Here is a 25857-nt window from a genome sequence, read left to right on the forward strand (position 1 = left end):
CCATGGGGGTAAGCCTTGTCGTGGCGGATGGGCTTACGGTGACTACTACTATGAAGCTTAGAGCTATGCGATCGCGAAACTTGTTTTCGCAGAAGGGCCTCCCATGGTCGACAGGTCGAAGCGGAGTAGGCTGTTGCTACTAATTACCCCCCCAACGAAGGAGTGTTCCCACCAAGGCACTTCCAACAAATGACGGTAGCGGAAGAATTCTTTTTCAGAATCAACGGTAGCGTCACCAGTTCCAGTAAGGCCGAACTACTTGGTGAACACCTTATATGAGCTACTCAGACATATTCAGAGCACAGGTCTATAAGGAGCGGCTTAGCCAACCTCTCGTCCTTGGAGGAGCCTGGCCCTCCAGGTTGGGGGCTTCTGCCGTCGGGGTAACTGCCCGACCAGAAGTAGGATGTAGTTATGGAATGACGACCCTAACAAACGAAATAAGGACAACGAACTTCTAACCTATATCATTTTTATTTGTTTTTAAGAATTCGTTTTCTTTCAAAATTTAAAAGTTTCTTCGAATCCAAAAGAAACTTTGTACATACCCAAGCTTGATCCCACCCTAAATCCTATAGTGTGCCCAAGCAGGGGCACACTATAGGATGCGCCTTGAACTTCATACATTTACCGTTTTTTTAAAAATCGCGAGATTCTTGGGACCGATTTAAAATATCCTAAGCGAAGCAACGAAGTTGTCGGAGCGGGCCAGAGGGCCCAAAAAGGTAATGAAAAGAAAATGAAAATCTGATAAAATGGTAATTTTCTTATTTTCAATTTTCTCGGAAACTAGAAGGCATAAAAACATATTTTCAGTATTTGATAAGAAATTAATTGAGGTCGTTCATTTCATTGATTGATTTCGTATTTAAATTCACAGTCTTGGTAAAAATAGTATTTTATGTGTTTTAAAATTTTTTTTTTTTCCCAAATTTTGAATTTGAAGTTGATTATTTCGAACACAATTAATTGAAATAATTTGATTTAAAAATTAAATTAAGTGTACAATTTTGAAAAAGGGTATCATTCATTACTGTAAGTGTTGTCGTTGTTTTTTAATATATTTTTTTAATTTTTCGTCATATTTTAGAAAATTGCCTCTCCCACCTAAAAAGGGGGAGATAGCCCTACTAACAATTTTGCTTCTATAATGCTTTACAGAAGCAACAATTGCATCTGTAAAGCTTTATAGAACCAAAATTGTTTGTCGGGAGACGACCCTCCTTTAGTAAAAAATGATCCTCTAGAAAAAACCGTTATCAATTCTTGTTGCCAACATTTGAATTCATCTTACCTCCCGGATGAAAATCCATGTATCGCGTTATATTATAAACATTCCCTCGTATTGCCATCCACGCGTCATCGTTGGTGCAATGTTTACTTAATTCCTTCAAACTTACTGAAAATACAGCTCCATTTGTTCCTGACAAATCACATCCTGAGTTTCCTAGTCTTATCCAGTCTATAAGGGAATGACCAGGCTTAAGGGCACATTTATTTCTTGGATTTCCTTTAAAATTGATGTTCACAATTAATTTCTTCATATTAGTTAAGTACATTAAATTTATTTTACCCGTTGCAGATCCTGTGCTTTGATGTTGGACTGGAGATGCCAACTTAAGTGAAGATGTTGGGGGTTGTAACCTGAGAGTATTATTCTGTGGCACTGACATCGTTAGGAGCTTAAAATTAATATTAATGGGTCATTTATTTTTTTTAAATATAAAACATTTTTTATTAAATTTTGTTGTTGTTTCTATAGCCTGTTTTCACAACAGTCAAAATGAGAATTTCGCAAATAAAGTCAGTTAGAATTTCAAATGAAGTAATTTTCTAGAACAAAAATGTTTTAAAATAATAGGGGTTTTCACGATCTGGTGCAAGAGGACTAGTAAAATTATATATATTTTTTTTAATATGTAGGAATGTAGATCATGAACGCACGTTATATTATAATCTGTAGTATGAAGCAGATGTGAAAATTATTTACACATTTGTTTTTCATTTAAGACTTAGAGGATATAATATATGGAGTGCTTGTGCTGTTAGTTCCGTGAAGCTTTTATAGAGGGCTCTAGTTTCTTTAAGTTTTTCGATGAGTGCATCCATCATTTTATTTTCATTCGATGGCTGTCATCAACAAGCGTGTTTATTTACAGCTGCAGAACCGGACTCACACTGAAAAACGAAGGCAGTGACCCCTATCTATGCATATGGCGTTACAATGTATTAGGTAAGGGAACAAGCACTCCATATATTATATCCTCTAAGATTTAAAATGACACTAAATACTAGACCAGTTCCATCGGATCCTGAATATCCGTAATGTACATATAATAAATTTCTTTATGAAATAGAATCATAAATATCGCAATACTTCGATTCCCCGTTTAAATAATGGTGTTGGGGGAAGTGGTCACCCTTCGTACAGTGAGCATAAAACAAAAACTAAACGGTATTCAAACACGTGCTTACTCGAGTGCATAGACATAGTAGGCATCGAGCTGCTAGATAAATTTTGAATCCTAAGTGCAACGGATTCGGTCGCCACAAGACTTTTAGTGCTTTTTAGTGCTCTGAGTAATTTTTTTATGTACATTTGATACCATATTGTGTTTAAGTTAAGTATGTTTTTGGCTAAACTGTAATGAAGAATTGTTGATTAAAGTGTTAAATTTGTGTTTTTATTATAAATATTGCAAAATCTCAGTACATTTTTTCAAAAATCGATTTTTCTGCATTATGTACAGCTTGGGAAGCATTCGTACAGTCAAACATGGGGCACATTCGTACGCATACGTATGCCCGCCAGTAAATTTTCTTGAGCAGATAACAATCAAAACACGGAGTTACAGTTTTATTGAAATGAAATTTAAACCTCTAAAATTAGTTTTTCGCATTCTATGGTAAATTAAGGTTGGTATTTTTATATATGTAAATAATAATTTGTTTCAGAATCATCGAATCGCGAAAAATTAAGTTTTTTATTTGTTTTTTTTTGAGTCAAGTTCAATTAATTAATAAATTAACAAGTAATTAAATGTTTTAAAACTGATATTTGGCATTTGACAAATCAAAAGTTAGTCAAATTAACGTTTTAAATATCCTGTACGAATGTACCCCATGTGCTGTACGAAGGTACCCCACGGGTGGGGAGGATTCGTACAAAAATCTAATCCTAGTAAAATGGCTATAACTATTTAAGCCTTTGACTTAGAAGTGTCAAATTTTTTTGTAAAGTGTAATAATATTCATATTACAAATAAAGTCCATTTTCTCGAAGCTGGACTGAGTAAATAAATAACTAAAAAAAAATAAGTAAAAACTGTACGAAGGGTGACCACTTCCCCCTATGAGTGTTTTCCTTACAGCAACGGCTTGTATGCATAAAACATAGTAAATACTAGCAATATGAAATTAATAAGTATAAACTAGGTTTGTTTGGGTTCCTTTTGGACAAAAATATGAAACCTGTCAAATTTTAAGGAGTGGGGATGAAATCCTCTTAGAGAAAAATTGTGTAAAAGTACCAAAACGCCAGTAGCACAAAATTGTCTGCTACTTTTTCAACAACAACAAAAATGTAAACAACAACCAATTGTTATGAACGATACATTTTTCAAAAGGCAGAATATTAAACTTTATTTTAATTTTAAATCAAGTATTAATCAATATTTTTTGATTTCAAAGTCAAATTTTGGGAATAAAAAGTTGAAAGTTACACTTTCAAGGTCATATATATATATGATATGCACCGCTGAGGCCTGCCAGACCAAAATTATTTTACTAATCATGTTAAAAATTACCACTGTAAGAATTTTAAGCCTTACAAGAGCTACCTTAGTCAAATAAGCCACTAGCTCTTGGACTTTTATGTAACTTAGTTTTTGGGGTAACACAGTAGATAATTTAGCTTGACAAAATCTAAAAAAAAAACATGTTTGCAATTCAAACGTGGTAGAGGTGAAACTTTAATAAATCATTTTTCTTATAAATTGATCATAAGGAGTTAAGTCAAGAGGAAGACAGAAAACGAAAAGCCATTTTTCTACAGAATTATATTACATATTTCAAAAAGAATTCCCACATTGGTAATTGATCACATTGATATTTCCAAGTTTCTTTTATAAATTAAGCTTTGTTATCAATATAAACAAAGATTTTCTTGACTTAACACCTTTGGACCAAGTTTATTTATGAAGACTAAATGGCTCTAGAGTGTTAAGTCAACACAATTTTTTTTTAAGAACGGTCATTTTCCGGTCAGCAGCATATGGATATTAAAAAAGATCTTATAGATAATGTTTCTGCATCATTACTTTTTCAAAATAATAATATTCAGATTTACAAACAAAAATTGAAACTTCACTTTCATTTTCCTCAAAATTACCTTTTCTGACTTAACACCTTTGTACCCGGCGCCAAAGATTTTTATGTTCAATTTCAATTTTGAAAACGTTCGGTAATGTGGGATTGAGGCCTTCACCCTTAGGGGAATGAAGTTATTGCATAAGAAGGAAGGTGCTAACTATCAATTCAATTCATGTCTATAATTTGAAATTTTTAGTTTTTTTGAAAAAAATTAGGTAGGTATAGATAGAAAGTCTTTAAAATACCTACCTAAATGCATCTGTTGGAGCAATTAATTACACTGGTTTACAAGGGTTTTGTTGCCGAAACAAAATATACTTTTCTGAAGGTTTTCGGTGTGCTGAATTCGAATCCGAAGTCAAAAACAACTAATCAGCTCCCGTTTTTGAGATATTACCGTTAGAAAATGCAAAACTTTTTTTTGAGTTCTTTGGATATTATTCCTTTGTATAAGGAGAATCGTTGAGCATATAGTTTAGTTTTAGTTTTAGTTTTATTTCAATTAAATGCTTACACATTACACATTTAAATCTTTTCAATATCTTTTATATTGCCCGAGATATCTTAAACGGAAGTCAGTGGGTTTGGCTTCATACATCATTAAGAAGATAATGACGTTATAAAATTTATAAAAATACCAAACAACTGAGGATATCTCGGGCAGTAAAAAAGATATCGGAAAGATTTAAACAGATTTAAAAAGGTGGTAAATAGTTCTTATAAAAACCGTTACTAAATATGCTCAAACAATTTTCCATATATAAAAGAATAAGGTCCGAAGTGCTGCATTTTCTAAAGGTAATATTTCAAAAACGGGAGTTGATAAATTTTTTTTGACTTCGGATTCAAATTCAGCACACCGAAAACCTTCAGAAAAGTATATTTTTGTTTCGGCAAAAAAAAAAAAGTTTAATTTTGTTAACCAGTGTTATCAACAAATTCCTGCATACCTGCTTACATATTTTCTTAAATTTTAAAGTTTTTCCTTTTAGGCAATTACCTAAGCTTTTTCTTTATGTAATTGGTTTGTTTTTATAATAAAAATAGTCGCATCGCAACCTGATTGGTTGAATAGCATTGAGTTGTGTTTTTCGGTTGCTTTAGTGGTAGTTAATAAAATGCATCTCTCCAAAACTAGAGTGATAGACTTAAAGTGTAAAAAAGCGATGAAAAGAATTACAAAAAAATGTTGGGGTAGGTATCATTTTCAAGAGATGTCTAGGCTTCTTCTAGGCTAGGACATGGGAGACATTTTATAACAATAGATGTTTGTTGTTGTAAGATATGTTTACAAAAGGTAGGTAGATGTTTATACGTTAAATCAAATTAATTTTTGAAATTGAGGTAGGTACCTAATGGTAAAATAGGAAAGGAAAAGCTGTCTATATAATATAGAGACATTAAATGGACAGTAGTAATTACCTTTGTAAACTTTGTTTTTGCTGTTGAGTTTTACTTAACGTCTTCCGTACCTATAGGTAGGTACTTGTTTTAAGGGCTTATGAAAGGGCAAGAATACTTGACTATTGGAAATGTAGCTTTTTAAAAAGCATTAATTTTTGAAAATATACCTATATAAAGCTATATAAATTATATTGCAACTGTTACAGCCGATTTAAAGGTCAAACCGTGGAGCAACAAATTCTAGATTAGGGTAATAAATTAGCAACAAAATATCTTCAAATTCCTGCGTACCTACTTAAATTTTCAAATTTTCGTTGTGGCGTACCCAGCTTGATAGGTGACGTCATCGCAAAATTAGTTTTTCTTCTGTAAGAGAGGATTGGGTAGTGATAGAAAATTTAAAAATAGCTTTTTGCAGAGTCGATTTGAAGGTTAAAGCATGGAGCAACAAATTCAATATTAGAGCAATTAATTAGCAACAAATTATCACTAAAATCCTGCATACTCAGATTTTGGAAATTAGGGGGTGTGGGTGCTATCTTGACGTCAAGATAGCACCCACACCCTTTCCATCAATTTTGAGGGGGAAGGAGTGGAGCAACAAATTCGAGATTAGAGCAACTAATTAACAACAAATTAGCAACAAATAATTGCATACTTATTTTTTTAAATTTTTAGGTTTTTCTTGGTGTGTGGGTGCTATCTTGACGTTTTGATATGTTCCACAACCCATTTTGGACATGAAGGAGATGGATTTAAAAGTTGAATGAGACCTTTTTGAAAAGGTGTGGAGAGGCCCTTTAATTCGATACCATTTTTGTAGCTGTGCGTTAAATTTTGGGGGAATTTAGCTTTTTTGAGAAAACTGTTTGGAGCAACAAATTACTGCGTACTCAGTTTTTTTTTAAATGTTGGGTTTTTAATGGGTGTGGGTGCTATCTTGACGTCAAGATAGCACCCACACCCTTTCCATCAATTTTGAGGGGGAAGGAGTGGAGCAACAAATTTGAGATTAGAGCAACTAATTAGCAACAAATGATTGTATACTCAGATTTTGGAAATTTGGGGGTGTGGGTGCTATCTTGACGGACCTAATTGTTTTCTCTCTCGTGCCAACTTTATTTGTGGAAAAATGCACAGTTTCAGAGAAAAATCTGCATGCAGCGCAGAGCATTGACCTACTATATATGGACTGCTAGTCGTTTGACTTTTCCATACAAAAATTGAAAAAAAAAATGATTCCAGTTCTTTCTAGCTATACCAGCGGTATAAACTTAGACGGCGAAAAGAGTAAAGTTTTAATGAATGACTTTTGTTGTCAAAAGCTGGTGCTTTTTTCGTTTTTCTATATTTGTTCCTTTCGCACTTCGCACAACATAAACAAAAGAAACTACAAACATGGCGGTGCGGCTTTTTTCTTCTGTTTTTTTCTTTTATTTGTTTCATTTAAGTGGTGTAATACTTCAAATAAATTAACAAAATAATTAAATAAATGAATAAAATAATGAAGAAAGTGTTTCAAAAACAATACACAAAATTTTTATATTTTTCGTATCTTGAATTTTTTTTTTAAATTTGTGTTTACATTTTTTTATGAACAAAACAAACTACAAACATGGCGGTGTGCCTTTTTTTGTTTTTAATTGAAATTATTTCGTTTTAGTGATTAAGTGCTCAAAATATCTAAATATTTAAAGAAAAAATAATAAAAAAAAGTGTTTGTTAAAAATTGTTTTGAATTTTTTTTTATGTTGAACATAAACCCTTAAAATCGTTTACACGAACTTCAAACTGTGTCATACCCGACAAACAATTTTGGTTATATAAAGCTTTACAGATGCAATTGTTGCTTCTGTAAAGCATTATAGAGGCAAAATTCTTAAAAGGGTAAATTCCACTAAGTTTGACATAACTTAGTCAGCTATTACGTGAATCCTCAAGAGGCGCCACTCTTTTTAAACATAATGAGTGGAAAAGAGAAAAAAGATGACAGAAAAAATTATCCGATCGGAGAGTCGTGGGTCGTGAGTCCGAGACTCTTTTTTGACGTTTCTTTTTCCACTTTTTCTTTTTTCAACATTCCCTCTCATTTCTTTTTGCTTCTTGGTGCAATACAACAACAACAAATTTTAAATCAAAAGAGAAATGTCAAATTTGAGTCCTTGCCTCAAGAGGCATCGTGTAATAGTACGCGCCTCACAGAATGATTATCAAAAGAAAATTCGAAAAAAGAGTCAAGCCTCTTGAGGCTTCGTGTAATAGCTGACTTAAGGGGCAAAAAATAGTAGAACCTAAGGGTTTTATGTTCTACATAAGAAATTTTACTTGAGCAAAAAGCCATAACATCCCTTAAAAATGATTTTGTCTACAAAATTAAGAACTGTTATTAATTTAAGAATTGTAAACTCACTTTTAAACATGTTCATCATGGTAAAATTGGACGCATAAATGTTAATAGAAGTCACAGTACACAGTACACATAAAAAGGTAATATCTTCCAAACTGACATTGGTCGCCAAATTGTCAAAACATGACAATTTGGCGACCAATGTCAGCTATCGTAAATCTTATTTCTTTTATTTACCGACGAAAAACGCACAAAAACCGAAAAACCACGCACACCACTAATTTGTTAACAATTTCACCATTTTCCGCAAAGAAACACAAGGAAATTTAATTTTTTCAAATGACATTTTATAAATTAAAACAAAAACAAATTTCCTGTTTACTGCGATTGAAATATAAAAATTAAAGGCCGACCTGACAGATTGGTGCCCATTTTTGACAAACAAATTTTGACAACGTTCGGAATATATTGGGCAGGTTCAGAAACGTTAGGGACTAAATATTTAGGTAAGTTCTCGGTCTCTGATTGGTCAGCTGTCAAAAAAAGTAATTCCAATTTAGGTAATTTTATAGGAAAGCTGACTGGAAAGTCAGGCAAGAATTTTTTACCTAAAAATTTAGGAAAGTTTTTTTTTGTCAACATGACAGCAGATTGTTTTTAATTAAAGAATTAATTTAGCAAAATTAATTTTATTTGTGTGAAAAACAACTAAAAAGTGCATTATCGGTTATAATTAATTTTATTTATTCATTACAGTTAAGTTAAATTTGGTGTCTTACCCATGCGACCGGTAAAATTGTTAAATAAATTTCGAAATTTGACAAAAGCATCACACCCAAACTAATTTAGTCAATTTACTCAAATTTACGTTCAGAAAATGACGTTGCCTAAATATCTAGTCCCTAATATTTCCTGAACGTGCCCATTACCTTATTATGTGTACTGTGATTAGAAGTGTTTATCACTTATTGTGACACACAAACACGTTTACAAACAAAATTCTTTCACATGAATAATTTTTGTTTATAAAATCAAACACTTTTTTTGCCACTTTCACTATAATTTAACCAGGGGCGTACACACCATTTGGGCAAGCGGGGCCGTGCCCCAGGGCCCCCAACACATCAGGGCATCGACAGAAGACAATTCAAAACAAAAGATAAGATATTTGACATGAAACACTTCGGACACAAGAGAGACACAAATTATAATCTTCAGTGTAGTGTAATGTATAATGAATTGGTAACCAGACAAATATTATTTCATCAGGGCCCCAAGAAAAAAGTAGGGTATATAATTTATTTTCTTATTTACTATATCAAAGGGGCCTCCAAATATCAAAGGGGCCCCAAAATTTAGTCTTGCCCGGGGCCTCGACAACTCAACGTACGCCCCTGAATTTAACTATTTTCTTTAATAATAAAAAAAAAAAAACAGAAAATACCAAAATTGTTAAAAAATGTTAGCTTAATTGCTCAAAAAAATTAAAATTTATTGAGGTTTGTATCGATTTGAAGTTCTCAGCGATTTCTCGCATGAAAGTAAAACATTGTTAGGTTGAACATAAATATTTTTTAGAAACTTACGGCCATATTATTCACTAATTTAACAAATACATCAGGATGTAAAGAAATTGAACTGTCAAAAATAAATCCAAATCTATGATATTCACTATCACACAGAGAAAAAATTGTCATTTTTAACTATTTTTAACTGTTTTCATAGTTGAAATCAAGATAACTATTTTGGATTTGGATTTATTTTTGACATTTGACAATTTTACATCCAGATGTATTTTTTAAACTAGTGAATAATATGGCCGTTAGAATAAACTAAGAAAAACATAAAGGCTATGTTCGACCTAGCTATGAATCAAATTTATGATCCGTATGAGCAAATGTCATAAGCCCATGTGCGCATATGCCTATTATAGTTGGGCCTTTAGTGCCTGGCTACACGGTGATTTTACAATCGCCTAAGCAGTGAGTTTGTAGGCAAGAGGGATGAGGAGTGAAGGGGGAAGATGCTCACGAAGGGAACAGAATTTTCTGAGTGCCAGTTGTACAAACGTGGATCAGCCTTGGTTGAGGAATTTAACCCACCGATTTCGGCGGATTAGCTGCGGGTCAACTTCGGTTCAAGCATGAATGTGACTGTTTCTACATATATGAACCTTGAGCCAGTGCTAAACTTCAGCCTTGCTACCGATTTCAGAAGATAAAAGTTGCTGATCCACGGATTAAATATTTGTACAACTGGCCCTGAGGGTAGTACAGTTCTGTTGCTAAATTTTTCCTCTTTTTGACGTTTGTTCCTCGAAAATGTAAAAGTGTAACGTGATTTGGCACAACAGTGTGTAGCCACCGCATGTGATTTTTCAATCGATTGAAAAATCACTTCAAGCAAACAAGTCCGACCTTGGTCCGAATCCGGCTCAAGAACGGTTCCGATGGCGGCTCAAATTAGTATGGAAATTACAATCACCGCGGAGCCGATTTTATATGTATTGGTTTTTTCACCACGATTTCTCCTTCGACTTTGTGTTCATACACAAAAAGTTGCAAGTGAGTGAGTGCAACCCCTTTTTTCTCGGTCGGAGTGTCTTTTCTGAACTCCGTTTTTTGTGCTTGAAGGGCCCGAATCATAAACAAAAAATACCAAGACTGGAAACTCGGCGGTCAACTGTGATGCGTTCTTTTATTCGACAATGTTAACTATTGTTAACAATCCTTCAAGCAAGAAAACTGAGTTCAACAAAGAAACTCCGACCTCAGACCGCGAAAATCGGGCTTGCACTCACACACTTGCAACTTTTTGTGTATGAACACAAAGTCGAACGAGAATCGTGGTGGAAAATGAGAAAAGGAAAAGAAAGACAAGGCCAACAAGAGCCAAAGCGTCATTTTGTTATTTTTTGTTGAAGTGTTTGGTCGCGTCGTGTCTCGTGTCGTTGTTTGTATAATGTTAGTTTATTAATTATAAACAATTTTATTAAATTATAAACAATATGGAAAACAAAAAAGGTATGTTTTATATATCGCTCAAAGTGTTTGGGTTAAAATGTTGTTTCTTCTTGTGTTGTAGATGTAATCTCTAATGATGAAGAAAAATCTAGAAGGTGAAACATGCGATTGGGTATCTAAAAAAACACCAACAACAGCAGCAGCATCAAATGAAATAAAATGAAAAAAAATGTATTGTATTTTATATTGTTTTTATTGTGAAAATTTCGTTTGCCAAAATAAAATAAAAAATAAAACAGTTTCAGTGAAAAATAAATAAATCTTGTTCTTTTTTTGGTCGCAAATGCGAAATGTCATCCCTTTCTTATTCCTCTTTCTGGTAGGTTTTCGCTGCTCCGGCTCAGGTCCGCCTTCGGCTCCGTTTTCTCGGAATGGAGATTTTCACCACACCAATACATATGCAATCGACTTCGCGGTGATTATAATTTCCATACTAATTTGAGCCGCCTTCGGACCAGTTTCTGATCCGAAGTCGGACTCAGCTCCGCCTCTGGCGGAGCGGATTCGGACCGAGGTCGGACCTGTTTGCTTGAAGGGAATAGTTAACTTTCATCGTTCCTAAATGAGAAAAAAGTTACAAAGTGTAACATCGTGACGTCACAACATCGTTCCTAAATCCAGTGTTGAAGTGTCAAATAGTTACATTTTGTTACTTTTTTCAACTCAGCTCCTGGACTTGAGTTTCAATGTTAATCTGTCAAACACAACTAAATTGTGAAGAGAGGGGATGATGTGAGAAGAGAATTTCTTGTTTGTTTCCGTATTTGAAATTATTGAATGCATATTTTTGTTTCAATTTGCTTAGAATTCAATTAAAAAGAATTATTTCAGTACGAAATTAATTTTTTCTTGTTTATTCATTCATAAAATTAATCTCAAAAATTTTTCTTTTGACAGATCAACAAAATGTAACATTTAGTCGTTCCTAAATCAAAGTTGACATTTTGTAACAAAATCTAACAAAAACAAATACAACGATTTTTTTGACATAACAACAATAGTTAACATTGTTCAATAAAAGAACGGACCACTGCCGTTTGCCTTCAAGCTGCGAGGTGTGGTGAATGTCGTGAACCTATCGTTGTGTTCGTGTTCTATGTGTGGTAAATGTCGTGAATCTAAAAATGTGTGCGTGTTAACTTCGTTTACCAACGTGGTGGCTTTCACATATATTCACAGACAACACTTACACTGTACACATAAGGGTTTTGGGGGGAAAGACGTACGAAAGTTTCCAGTCTTGATATTTTTTGTTTATGGCCCGAATTGTATTTTGTTATTGCGGCGAATTGGAATATCATGACATGTTACTGGATTTCATTTATGTCTTCATGTGTAGACACATAAGAACAAGACACAAATAAAAAAGAATAAACCTGAGAAATAGGTAAGCCAACGAAAACTAAAAAAAAAACACTTTTTCTCATCCAAACATTAATGCTGCTACAAAAAAAAATCATTTTTCGGTAACTGATTTGTGTTTTTTTGTTTTTACGGTATAATTGATATTTTTATATTTTTCATACCGTGATAAAATGTAAAAATACGTTTTAACTCTAAAACAAATTATAAAATCAATACATACCTATCTGTTTATATTGTACTCACTTGCAGTGTTATTTTTTTCGCTATTTTTTAGTTTCATAAAAATATTGGAGATCTCGTTAACCTTAAAATAGGTATAATTTTTCTATTTGCAAATAAATGAAATAAATGACTTTATATCGAAATTTTCTCTGGTTAGCAACAGTTTAATGAAAATAAGTCGTTTTTCTGTGAAAATATAGTTTAATATGTGTATGTAGGTATTTATCTATACAATAAATAAAAGAATGATATCATTATTTTTTCTTAATAAAACCTAGTGCGCTAGTGTTCATCTAAATATTACCTTTTCTGAAATCAATATTATTTTATTCAGCTAACGATCAGGCTTATCATTTATGGCTTCCTTGTCAAAACGAAAAATATACATTATCTGACGGAAATACTTTGGATTTCTTATTGTGAGAATTTCAACAATAATAACTTGGAATTTAAGTAATATGTAATCAAATCAGTAAAGCCCGAATAGTTTGTCTTTATGTGTTAAGTAAAATTTCGGCAATAAACTTTGTCTGCACTGTATTGTTAAATAACTTGATGTTTTAATGTAGAACAAAATAACAAATGATTCACGGGCCTTATTAGTTTAATAGGTACAAAGGGGTTGCTTTTTGTGAGCTAAACTCGAGTCAGAAAATTTTAATATTTTGCAAAACAATCGCATCAAAAAACAAACAAAATGACGTTTGACAAATCTGACGTTTAAAGGTTTGAATGTGTGAGTGCTTTTGATTCTGGATTCTGATATCAAAATCAGAAGAGAAATTATCTTCTTTCCTGAAGAAGAAGTGTCATCCGATGCCTATAAAACACTTTCAGAAGCATCCGGTAACACTCCGGCTGTTTTGGTCGCAATAACAATAACAACGTTACGTTCTAGTGAAACAAGAATTTCATTGATTTCCCGACGTTTCGATGATCATTGCCATCTTCTTCAGAGAACAATAATTGTAAACAATTATTTATGAATTTAAAACATTTTTTTTAGCAAAACATAGCCGTGTTTTATTGGTATTCATTATTTTATGAGTAAACGTTTTATGCTGTAAACAACAACAACCAATACCTTTATTTATTTAATTTATTATTACTAATCTTTTATTGTTGAAGGGTCAAAAACCTAAAAGCTTAAAAAACCAAAATATAAAAAACTTTTGTTTTTCCTTAGCAATCGTTTGTTGTTGTTTCCCCTGCAAAATTTTACTGAGCTACGTACTGAGTTACCAATAAAACAGGGCTCATATATGTACTTGGGTAAAATATCGTGAAATTATTATTTCATGCGAACAAACCAGCCGGTGAGGAAAAAAAATTAGAATTTCTCAATCATTTCTTAAAAAATAAAATCCAATTTATTCTTTTTTATTTTAGAAAAAATATCTTTCGAGTATAACTGTAAAAATCGACCAATGATTATTGACTATTAAAATTCGTTGAAAGAAATCAAGCATTTAAAATCATTCCAAATTAGTTACAAATTTATACAAGTACAAATACAGATACAAAAAAATAAACTTTTAATAACATGGGCGAAACAAATGAATCTTCCACCGATGAAACATTGCAACGTTCAAAGCCATTTTCGTTTGTGCTGTGCATACAACATTTCCTTTTCACATTTATAATGAAAATTGCAAGGGTCATTTTTATTATTATTTATGGCAAAAAAGGCCATTCAATGTCAGCAATAACAGAACCTTTGTTACTGGAATCAGCTACTTCTTTGGCGGAGAAAATTCGAACGAAACAGGTTTTATCATTTTTTATTGTAAATTCTTTTATTTAAAATTTCATTTTTTATAGTTGAGCAGTGTAAAAGTATTAGAAGCTTTTATACGACGAGTGGAAGAGGTAAATCCCATGTTTAATTGTGTCGTTGATAAACGCTTTGATGAAGCACTCAAAGCCGCAGCGGAAGCGGATGCTTTAGTAGCATCTGGAGCTTATACAACAGAAGAACTTTTAAGAGTAAAACCTTTTTTGGGAGTTCCGATCTCTACAAAAGATTGCATAGCTGTTAAAGGTGAGTATTTTTCATTAATTGTTCATCATAATGCTTATTTATTTGATTAAAAAATCTGAATCCTTTTATTCCTTTTATTTATCAAAAGTATGGTTACATATTTAACAACAGAATTATTGTTTTCTTAGATTTTCTTTATACGGCTGGGCTGTACGCTCGAAAAGGAGTGCGAGCAAAAGAAGATTCAGACGCTATGGGATTGATGCGGAAAGCCGGTGCGATACCTTTCTGTCTTACAAATGTTTCAGAGATGTGCATGTGGTAGGTAAAACAATGGGTATTTTCATAAAATTTTCATAAATTACACTGGTCTGCGAAAATCAATTTTTACTTCCTTCATTGTTAACTGGTTTAAAAAAGAAAATCTTTCGCACATAGATTTTTTGTATTAATATTAAAAAGAAAATATGATATGTTTGTGAAGTAGGGCGCTTCTTAAGATTTAGTTGAAAAACTAAACTTTTGGGCTTTTCGGACTCAAATTTGTGAACTTATTCGATGATATATTAGGCCGATAGCTTGCAGCAGGACAAACATTCAACTTCCATCGAACTTGATGCGCTGTGAAACTATGTATATTCAAAGTATTGTTTCCCTTTTATTCTAGATCTGATTAAAAGGCGATTTCAAGTTTCACAATTTTTCATGGAATCTGGCCACTATGCTTCCTAGGTAGACTTCAAGGCAGATATATGAATACAAAAGCGGGAGAACGTTAAACCAAGCTAGGACGGCCACCAACGCTTGTACTCGACAAACAAAGTTTTTAGACGACAAAAGTAAAGTAATACTAGCATGAAATTTTTGGTCATTTAAAAAAAAACATAAAAAGCTCTACGTGATCTTCGGTCCAAACGCGTCTTCAATGACACCATCTTTGTTAGCTCTCTTGATAAAGCTAATCTTATCATGCGGTAGTTTCTTTCCACCTCTACGCTGCGCGTAAATTAATCTTCACGGGGCGAAACGTACAGTAGTATAGTAGGAAGAGTATCCCTGCCATCGATCGTTGTGAAGAGGTGTTCTTACATGCTGGGAAAACCACTGTAATTTTTTTCATTTGTCGTTTCAACTGGTCTCTTCCCGAGTAGATAGAAGCAGCATTTGACCAAACCTGTCAATCGAATCTTTTTCACCTTTCAACTACCGACCGATTGCACTTACATCCCTTTCCACATTTTGTGCATATCAAACCTAGTTTATACTTATTAATTTCATAATGCTAGTATTTACTTTTTTTATGCATACGGGCCATTGTTTTAAAGTATTTTAATAACAAGTTAAAACTACCTCGTTATTTGCTTAAACTGATATACATGTAGGTATGCGAACAAGAACTTTGGATATACGGCTTTGTTAAAATTTTTGCAGCTGTAAATGAATTACTTCAAATCACTTTTTTATGAGCACAATCAAGTTCTTTTGAGTTTATTTAAACATTTTATTAATTAATATCTTTTAAATTGTAGATTAAACAAGGAAAAATTTAAAGTTTTCAAAAAAAGTAATAAAATGTTCAAATAATCTCAAAACAATTTGACTTTGCTCCTAAAAAAGTGATTAGAAGAAAGTCATTTACAGCTGCAAAAATTTGGTGTTTTATTTCATCTCAAAAGTTCAATCCCTCAGAACAGTAAAACTATTTGAGAAACAAATCTGTAACTTTGAAGATTAATTTCAGATATATTAAGCTTCAATAAGTAAGGGTTACTAACACTTTAGGCACGAAATCGAGTGTCATTTTCATCAGCGTAAAATTCATCAGGGAAATTGGTCAAAATATGGGCAAAATATCGCATTTTTCGCGGGACAAATTTTTTTTCATGGAATTTGTTCCGGGGGTTGTCCTTATCATAAAAGTCAATTTTTTGGGATAATTGGAGGTTGGGAACAGCCGCCATCTTTGAAAAAAGATTGGTTTCGTTTTTATTGAATAGCTCCATTGTTATTCATTTGAACAAAAAATGACTTATTAATTAACAATAAAATTATCTAAAAAATCATGTACAAAACATTTCCGTGAGTTGATAAAATAAAATTTTATAGTTCGTTAAAGTGCGGGTTTGTGTCGCAAGGTTGGGGCAAAATTACATTTTTTCATATATCTGACGAACTTTTGATTTGTCTGGGTAATTCTTCAAGAATGAATTATAGTATTAAATAAAAGATAAAGAATTATTTTCTTATACAATATTTGAGTATAAGAAAATAATTCTTTATCTTTTATTTAATTTAAAGACTCATATAGCTTCCAAAAAAAAGTAATTTTTTACTTATTCAAATGAATTATAGTACTTATAATTATCTATAAAATGAGCCCACAATCGTTATTGTAACCATCATATTGTAGAAGTAATGTAACTTCGAAATTCTCTTTGTACTAGTCAAAAGTGAGAAAAAAGCAAGTTTTTTGTTATTAGGCCTAGCAAATTTTGGGAGTAGAGGTATAATCAAAATATAAGTACGCAGTTTTGTAGAGTTGGGCACTTTAGTTCATTTGAGTGATCGATCATTTTAGTTCAAATCACGCTACTGAACTAGTTCATTTTAGTTCAATTTATTTTAATCACTCCGATTTTGTTAGAATTAAAAAACAAAATTAGTTTGTATCCAAATTTATGTGAAATTGACGCATTCTACATAATAAAACAAATAATACAACCTTAGAATAACAGATATGTACATATTTTATTTTCTATAAAAATTCTTAATTTCGTTCATATACTTGTCGAGCTTTCTGCTTCCTGACGAAAGTCTAGAAGATGTTCGTTTTGCTTTCATTATATCGAAATCATAGTAGTGCAAGACCAAGATGATACTTTTTTTTGTTCTTGCTCAAAAATAAGAAAAAGTGGTGCTTGAAGAAGAACCGTTGATTCTGGCACAAGCGACCTTTTGTTTTACATCTAAATCTTGAGGTAGAACAGAAGAACTGATTTCGCTCAACAAAGAACTGGATGCAATTTCATATGCACTTTTTTTTCTGCACCCCTTCGTTAAACGTCTGTCGGGTTAAAAGGGCGCTGTCGTCGTAAAAGACAAGGAGACAAGGAAAAATTCCCTATACAGATGGGACTTCCTTTCACCCAAAAAATATATAAAAAGATGATAATGTAGGTGAGCGCAAGTTGTTGCTGTTTAGTTTGTTGAAACAAATCTTTTTCGCTATTCGCGAACTAAATTGAACTAAGTAAGTGAACTAAGTTCACTAGTTCACCAAGATGAACTAGTTCATTGAACTAGTTCGTTCGCGAACTACACAAGCATACAGTTTTGTACCCATGCTCGTCTTAGTATCGAATTCAAAGGTCTGACAACTCTAATTTTGTGCTTTATACGGTGTTCGGGGGGTTAAATAACGTAAGTTTTCAGTTAATGTGAATGAGCTAAGTTTACATTATTTCAAATTATTAATACAAAAACTGATGCTCTGTCATTTTCCTAAATTTGGACACCTCAATCTTGGCGATGCGGTTAGCAGAACTCAAGATATAAGCTTTTTTAAACTACCATATCGGGGTTTTCAGTTCAAATAAACAAACAAAAATTTAAACACAGAAGCCTCTAAACCATAATCGCATAAACGCATAGGAAAAATGACAGAGCATCAGTTTTTGTATTTATAATTTGAAATAATGTAAACTTAGCTCATTCACATTAACTGAAAACTTACGTTATTTAACCCCCCGAACACCGTATAAAGCACAAAATTAGAGTTGTCAGACCTTTGAATTCGATATTAAGACGAGCATGGGTACAAAACTGTGTACTTATATTTTGATTATACCTCTACTCCCAAAATTTGCTAGGCCTAATAACAAAAAACTTGCTTTTTTCTCACTTTTGACTAGTACAAAGAGAATTTCGAAGTTACATTACTTCTACAATATGATGGTTACAATAACGATTGTGGGCTCATTTTATAGATAATTATAAGTACTATAATTCATTCTTGAAGAATTACCCAGACAAATCAAAAGTTCGTCAGATATATGAAAAAATGTAATTTTGCCCCAACCTTGCGACACAAACCCGCACTTTAACGAACTATAAAATTTTATTTTATCAACACACGGAAATGTTTTGTACATCATTTTTTAGATAATTTTATTGATAATTAATAAGTCATTTTTTGTTAAAATGAATGACAATGGAGCTATTCAATAAAAACGAAACCAATCTCTTTTCGAAGATGGCGGCTGTTCCCAACCTCCAATTATCCCAACAAATTGACTTTTATGATAAGGACAACCCCCGGAACACATTCCCGCGAAAAATGCGATTTAATTTACTTAATTTCCCTGGGATAAAAACAAAAAAGAAACATTATTTTCTTTTGGAGTTTGTTTAGTTTGATTCAGCATATCAATAGGTAACAGAATAGGCCAATGTGAATTTTTTTAATAATAGAATGACGTCGTAGTTGATGATGATTTTTTTAGAAATTGCATTAGTTTGAAATAAATTGACTTATTCCAAAAACTGAATTCGTTGCAAAAGGGTCATAAAATCGTTTAATTTTAATATCAGAAATAAAATTTAAAAAATAAATAATTTTTTGAATTAAAAAAAAAATTGATTTTTTTTTTTGACAAATGAAATTTTCGAAAACATAACGTTCAATTTTGTTGAAATTTTAGTTTTAGCTGTTGATTAGTAATTTCTACAAAATTGCATACCATTTTGTTTTTGAAATTTTTTTTTCAGAAAATTATTTAAAAAAATATCAAATAAAAAATATTGTGATTATTTAATTGTTTCTTTTTATTGGGCAATGTTTTAGTGAAATAATAATAAAAAAACAAAAATAAATTATGGGCGGAGGAAGCAAAATACTGTTGAAAAGTAGGGATTGTTTGAAATTTGAGAAGAAACGAAAACCGTTAGGATTTGGGATGAAAAAGCCACCAAATTCTTAAGTTGGCCTATCAGCATTATTTCGTTTGATTCATTACTTTTGGCACACCCTGTATACTACTTTCAAACCTAACGATTCATGTGTTAAAAAAAAAAATATGTATTCATTTTTTCTTTAAAATATATTTTTTTAATCATAGGTGGGAAAGCTCAAATACACTTCATGGACGTACACGCAACCCATATGACACTAATCGTATTGTAGGAGGATCAAGTGGGGGTGAAGGGTGTATCCAAAGTTTGGCTGCTTCACCATTCGGACTAGGGTCCGACATTGGAGGTTCTATACGCATGCCTTCGTTCTTCACCGGTACATTTGGTCACAAACCATCAAAAAATATTGTCTCGAATAAAGGTCAATTTCCAATGCCTTTTTCTTCGGAGCAAGACTCATTTCTTGGAATTGGACCCATGTGTCGATATGCTGTTGATTTAAAACCAATACTGAAAGTTATTTCCGGCGAGAGATCCAACCTTCTCAATCTAGATGAACCAGTTGACCTAAAGAAACTTAAATATTATTATCAGGAGAGCGATGGAGGAAGTAGATTAGTCTCTCCAGTTGATGAAGATTTGACGTATTCACTGCGTAAAGTAGTTGAGTATTTGCAAGGATCAACTGGTATAAGTGCAACGAAAATTCAACTTGATAGTTTCAAGCAGTCTGCAGCAATTTGGTTTGCGAATATGAAGGACGACTCCGGACATGGGTTTGGTCATCAGTTGGCAAATTTAAATGGAGACATTAATCCGATAAAGGAACTTTTGAAATTTTGTGTTGGTCAATCAAAGCACACTTTTATTGGGTTGATCACAGCTTTGGTAGATGATGCCCAAACTCCATTTGGGTCACCAAAATACCATCATTTAGTTAAAAAGCGCAATGATTTGCGTAGTGAGTTGCAGGATTTACTTGGTGAAAATGGTGTTTTGATCTATCCAACTCATCCCACCGTAGCACCATATCACAATGAGCCTTTGGTGCGTCCACTTAACTTTTCTTACACTGGAATAATCAATGTTTTAGGTTTTCCGGCAACGGCGGTACCTCTCGGTTTAGGTGCAGAAGGCCTTCCTCTTGGTGTGCAAGTAATTGCTAATTTTAATAAGGATCGCCTTTGTTTAGCTGTAGCTGAAGAACTGGAAAAGGCATTTGGTGGTTGGGTACGCCCAGAAGTAAACATTTAGAATTGTATTTACTTTCTTATTTGTATTTATTGAAATCGGTGTATATTCAACAGTTGTGGTTTTATCACAAAAAACTTAAGCACTGCATCCTATATTGTAAAAAAAATTTAATATAACACTTTACAATTCACAAGCTCATATTTTTGATATATGCAAAGTCCTTTGAATTTATGTACCAAAATATTTTAGTAATTATTTTCATATACAACTCTATTAAGTGATATCTTTATGTATTGAAAGACACAAACATATTTATGTTCAATAAAAATATTAAATATAATATTAAACATTTCTTATTATGATTATTTTTTTTTAGGATGAACTTAATAACAAAGAATATTATTCAACTAACAATATGAATATGGGTGTTTTCTTAAACATCTGCCTAACTTAGGTACACCCCTATTATTTTGATCTCATATTATCTAATTTGCAAAGAATGATGCCAACCGTTATTATTTGAAATGTAATTGAAAAATTCCATTAGAAAAATGACCAGTTTTCTCCCAAATTAGATTTTAAAACACCAAATTTCAGTATTAACGACTTTCAATTGATAGTTGACAATCGTAAAATTGGTGTTAGGCCTGCGTTAGACGTGTTCATAAAGTCAGATCTGCGATCGTATTAATGTGGTTTTCAATTGGTAATCCGGAAGAGCTCTCCGATCCCGAACGCCAAAAAACACCCAAACACAGTTCTTTTCAGTTTCAAGTTGCGTGTCTATGTATATGTGTTTTTTCACAATCTCCTCATCACGACTATGAAGGTGATAAAGAGGGAAATAGTAAACCATTTATGATTGTAGGAATATTCATAATCATATTATTAATATTCATTTTGTGGAATTTATCAAGAGTTTATTTAATTAAAGTTTGACAAATTTGACGTTTAAGAACAGTTTTCCCCGGGTTCAACGCAGGCCACCTGAACTTAAGTTATGAATTTTTAGAGACTGCTTTGTCAGAATCAAATGTCACCTAACTTTTTATGACATCTGACCAATCAGAGCTTCTAACAAATCAGAACTTAAGTTCAGGTGGCCTGCTTTGAACGCGGGGATTGTGTTCTTTCCAGAAGAAAAACTGTCATCCGACGACAATAAAAATTTAAAAATCGAATTTGAAACCGGAAACGAAAATTGAATCCATTCAAATCTTATTTGTCCTATTAGCAAAAAACTTAACTTTTCAGGGGGGTCATTCCGTATCTCGATTATCGTCAGACGTTAACAACATTAGCTGCGTTCCTTTGGAAATATTTATCTACTGCTTAGTACTTAAAACTACTTTTAACTACCTTTGCTATACTGAAAAAGTAGTTCAAAGCAGCTTTAAGTACTAAGCAATAGATAAATATTTCCAAAGGAACGCAGCTATTTATTTTGCATTTTTCTTCAATTCATACCACCAACAAAAAAATGACAGAACACAAACACAAAAAAACACATATAAAATACAACCACGCTTCTTCTTCTTCTTTTGCTTAATGACAGACAGAGTCAATATGACATTTAAAGCAGTTTGAGAATTTCTGAAACCTCTCAAACTTTCAAGAAATAAACGTAGACGAAACGAATTTCGCTGAGTTACGTGAAGCAAATTGTGGACGATCACGTCCTCTATTAACGTTTTGACGATTATCGTTTTGAAAATTACGGAATGACCCCCCTGTATTTTTACTTACTCAAAGGGAAAGTATTGGTTTCGTGTCAAAAAAAAAAATTCGAGATTAAAACTAACATTACAATGATAGAGAAGTCCAAAAAAATGGGTTTCGTCATGACGTCCGTCGGTCTGTGCGTCCGTGCGTCTGTGCGTCCATCTGTACAAGTAGCTACAGCCTAAACGGGTGAACGGATTTTCTTGAAATTTGGTATAGATGTCTTTTTCGTAATGTCCAAGGTTGTTTTTTTTTTTTTTGTTTTTTAATATCTCGCTTAGAACGTATAGCTCCCAAACAAAATTTTCGAGTTATTGCAATTTTCTCGAAAACGGCTCTAACGATATTGATTAAATTTAACACACGTAATACTCTACAAAGTTCCAACAAAACTGCGTTTTTAGTTTTTCTCTAAAAATACGGATAATGGAAATATGGTGTTTCCATTTTTTTAAATCACTACTGTCGGCTCTTCCCTTAAATCTTTAATTAGTAATTGCCATTTTCTCGAAAACGGCTCTAGCGATTTTGATTAATTTTTGCATACGTAATATTCAAAGCAATTGCAACAAAACTGCATTTTTATTTCTCAAAAAATTCAAATAACAAAAAAAAAATTTGTATTCAAAAAAAATTTTGTCTCCATGTCGGCTCTTCCCCTCATAAACCAAATTTCTTAAAAATAATATAATCTACAAGTAGACTAACATAAAAGTACTTTGAACTGCAAGAGCAAGTACGTGCGACCCCAGTCGTGCATTTTATTTTTATTTATTTGAGAAAAAAATAAACGGAAATATTATACAAAATGTTTATAAAGTATAAATAAATAATATGAAGGTACATTTTTCTCGATTAGTTAAGATAAAAAAAACTTCAAAATTTGAGTATTTCGCTATTCCTAGGAGGAGCTAATATGGGGACTAACGCACAGTTATTTTGTTTGAAAAATATAACTTCATTGAATATGCACAAATTTTGCATAATTATTAAGCCAGTATTTGTCCTACTGCATACAAAAATTTATATAATGTAGTACAAATAAATAATAAATAATTCATCGAAAAAATTTCGTCTATAAGACAAAATCATTTTTTTCATCTCGAAAACTAAAAGAGATAGGTCGATTCTGATTGCAGCAATCGAAAGAGCGTGGTTGAAAATATAAGATGGCATCTATATCTCATTTTCGACAAATTTGTCTGTAGGACAAATAAGAACTCACGTGACAAAATTGCTACCCGGATTGAAAACAGCAAAAATTTATCGGATTGTAGATCCGTTCGTTCCCAGGTCATATTGTTTTTTTTTTTTTTTTAATTTAACTATATGCCTGAAAGACCTAAGGACTTTTTAAATGCATATTGCACGGCACTAGTTAGAAGAAATAGAAAGATAGGAAAGAATTTTTGTTGGTACATTGAATTGAGAATACGATGATTACTATCCACGAGTGGCGACCAAGCTGAGGGATAAATAAAAGGATGCTGCCTGTGGTAGGGCTCGAACCCACACCTCCAGGTTAGCAGTCAAGCAATACATTCTCTGCACCATTGCCACCATTAGGACAACGAAAATACGGATGAACTGGCCAGGCTAGGATCGGCCTTTCATGAGTCGCTAGCGGAAGCAGTCAACATTCTCATATGTCATGAAGAGCGAAGAGCAATATCTTCTCAAATTACTTAACAAAAGCTAATAATAGGTGGTATAGCTTGACTAGCTGCGCCATATCTAGGAAAATGTGGCCCACCTATAATAAATCCAAAACTAATGATTTGATCTCCAGACCCAGAAAAGAAATAAAAAACGGTCTTCCATTTTCTATGCCAACGTCCTGCCCTCGCTAGTAATAGAGTACTTTCTCTGGGGAGTGAATTTTTTAATGACATAGATAATATCTCAGAATCAAAGACTTGATCTGGTTCCTCAATGCAACAGGACTGTCTACACACTTGTTTTTCCTTTTAGAATCAATTAAAATTTTATTTTTAAATAAATCCATTTATCATTCATTGGTTTCATGAGTTTTGGTATCAAAACGGCGTACTCTGCGCTAATTTGGTCATCAAGCTTGGTTGCTTTGACCGCCATCTCTACAAACCTAGATCCGTTCGTTTTTCGAAACACTTATGAATCCGGAAAATGTGTTCGAATACGGAATTCGGACCAGCTAAAACTCGAAAAGGGGAGAAAATTGAATTCGAATGGAAATCAGAACAGTATAGGGGTTTTTCTTTTTTAGTTCAGAAGAAAGCTCTGAACAGAGTCTGAACATTCTGAGCACACTCTGAACATTCTCTGAACTGAACGTGTTTTGACCGCTCTGAATTAAAATTGAAACAGATTTGAGAACAAACTGCCACCAAATGACATTTTGTCAATTCATAGTTGTCAAACCCAACTAAAGAAAAAAAAATATCTTTTAATAATTTATTTATTTTATTTATTTATACAGACTAACATAGTAATCTTAAATTGCTAAGTTAGTACTTAATTTAGAGAGCACAGGCTGCAAGGGCTTTCGGCTCGCTATTAAAGAATTATATATTTTACAAAATTATAATTTAAAATTAAGACGTGTTATTGTTTTTTGAATAGTATCTAAATTTTGGACGTTAATGTTTTTGAGAATTTCGTAAATGTTGTCATCATTGTTCGGTAGGGAGCGGTTGATGTGGGCTAGGAGGTGGTTGATATCTAGTGTTTCCGTACAGCTGGGGCAAGTTGAAGGTCTTTCTTTTTTAAGAAGATGCTGATGAGTTGATAGAGTGTGGCCTAAGCGAAGACGTACGAAACTGGTAATTGTGGGTTTCGCTGCTTGAACTGGATAAATAGGTGGTATTTTATTATTGTTTATTCTTGAATAGTGGTGGTTATATGTCATCCAGCTATTAATTTGGCTTGTTTTTACTTCTAGCTTTATTAATCTTAACAGATCCTTCTCACTATATGTGTAAAACAAAAACGTAGGTGTTTTGCTGACGGAAAGAGCAGCTTTGTCAGCATATTCATTGCCCTTTATACCTATGTGTGCTGGAACCCACATAATTTTGAGTTTTGTTTGGGATTTAATAAGACTATCTCTGAGCATAATTATTGCTGGGGTGGCATTATTCAGGTTCTTGATAGCTTGGATAACTGAAAGGCTATCGGTGCATATTACCCAGTTTCCTCTTCTATTGGTGGCATATTTTATGGCTTCATAGACCGCTAGTGCTTCTGCGGAAAAAACTGATGCGAATTCAGGCAGGAGACCATGCCTGAGTAATTGACCATTGTCTGTTGTTACCGCAAAGCTTGTATGATTTGTTGCT

The 25857-nt window shown here is 32.8% G+C and overlaps 2 protein-coding genes across 11 annotated transcripts in view; one reads left to right on the forward strand and one right to left on the reverse strand.

Annotated features, from left to right (window-relative positions):
* Positions 1–25857, reverse strand: part of LOC129918355 (sentrin-specific protease 8) — an 81293-nt gene that overhangs the window by 21047 nt on the left and 34389 nt on the right. For 3 of the 8 annotated variants that reach the window (XM_055998835.1, XM_055998940.1, XM_055998931.1), the window contains exons 1-3: positions 12336–12446; positions 1574–1682; positions 1295–1510 (exon numbers count right to left, since the gene is read on the reverse strand). In XM_055998835.1, the coding sequence (XP_055854810.1) occupies positions 1295–1510; positions 1574–1682; positions 12336–12446 (436 nt within the window). Of the gene's footprint in view, positions 1–1294; positions 1511–1573; positions 1683–8185; positions 8263–12335; positions 12447–12753; positions 12879–13036; positions 13180–25857 lie in introns of those variants that run through there. The other 5 variants (XM_055998853.1, XM_055998843.1, XM_055998859.1 and 2 more) reach the window with 4 other exon arrangements.
* On the forward strand, positions 12522–21174 carry LOC129918426 (fatty-acid amide hydrolase 2-B). 3 transcript variants are annotated; one of them, XM_055998960.1, is made up of 6 exons: positions 12522–12611; positions 13919–14048; positions 14122–14500; positions 14554–14773; positions 14902–15034; positions 19831–21174. In XM_055998960.1, exons 3-6 carry the CDS (start codon positions 14276–14278, stop codon positions 20876–20878), a joined length of 1626 nt encoding a protein of 541 aa, XP_055854935.1. In that variant the 5' UTR covers positions 12522–12611; positions 13919–14048; positions 14122–14275; the 3' UTR covers positions 20879–21174. The 3 variants fall into 3 exon arrangements, with proteins under 3 accessions (XP_055854935.1, XP_055854926.1, XP_055854946.1); XM_055998951.1 differs by lacking the exon at positions 12522–12611 and adding an exon at positions 12700–12824; XM_055998971.1 differs by lacking the exons at positions 12522–12611; positions 13919–14048 and adding an exon at positions 12707–12824.

This window comes from Episyrphus balteatus, chromosome 1 (assembly GCF_945859705.1).
Source record: "Episyrphus balteatus chromosome 1, idEpiBalt1.1, whole genome shotgun sequence".
NCBI classification, from domain to species: domain Eukaryota; kingdom Metazoa; phylum Arthropoda; class Insecta; order Diptera; family Syrphidae; genus Episyrphus; species Episyrphus balteatus.

Bases quoted from the DNA above. Each gene is read 5' to 3' on its own strand.
- LOC129918426 (XM_055998960.1), top strand. From the start codon at position 14,276: ATGGGCGAAACAAATGAATCTTCCACCGATGAAACATTGCAACGTTCA. The intron at 14,501-14,553 runs GTTTTATCATTT...CATTTTTTATAG, and splicing joins AGAAAATTCGAACGAAACAG to TTGAGCAGTGTAAAAGTATT. The intron at 14,774-14,901 runs GTGAGTATTTTT...TTGTTTTCTTAG, and splicing joins AGATTGCATAGCTGTTAAAG to ATTTTCTTTATACGGCTGGG.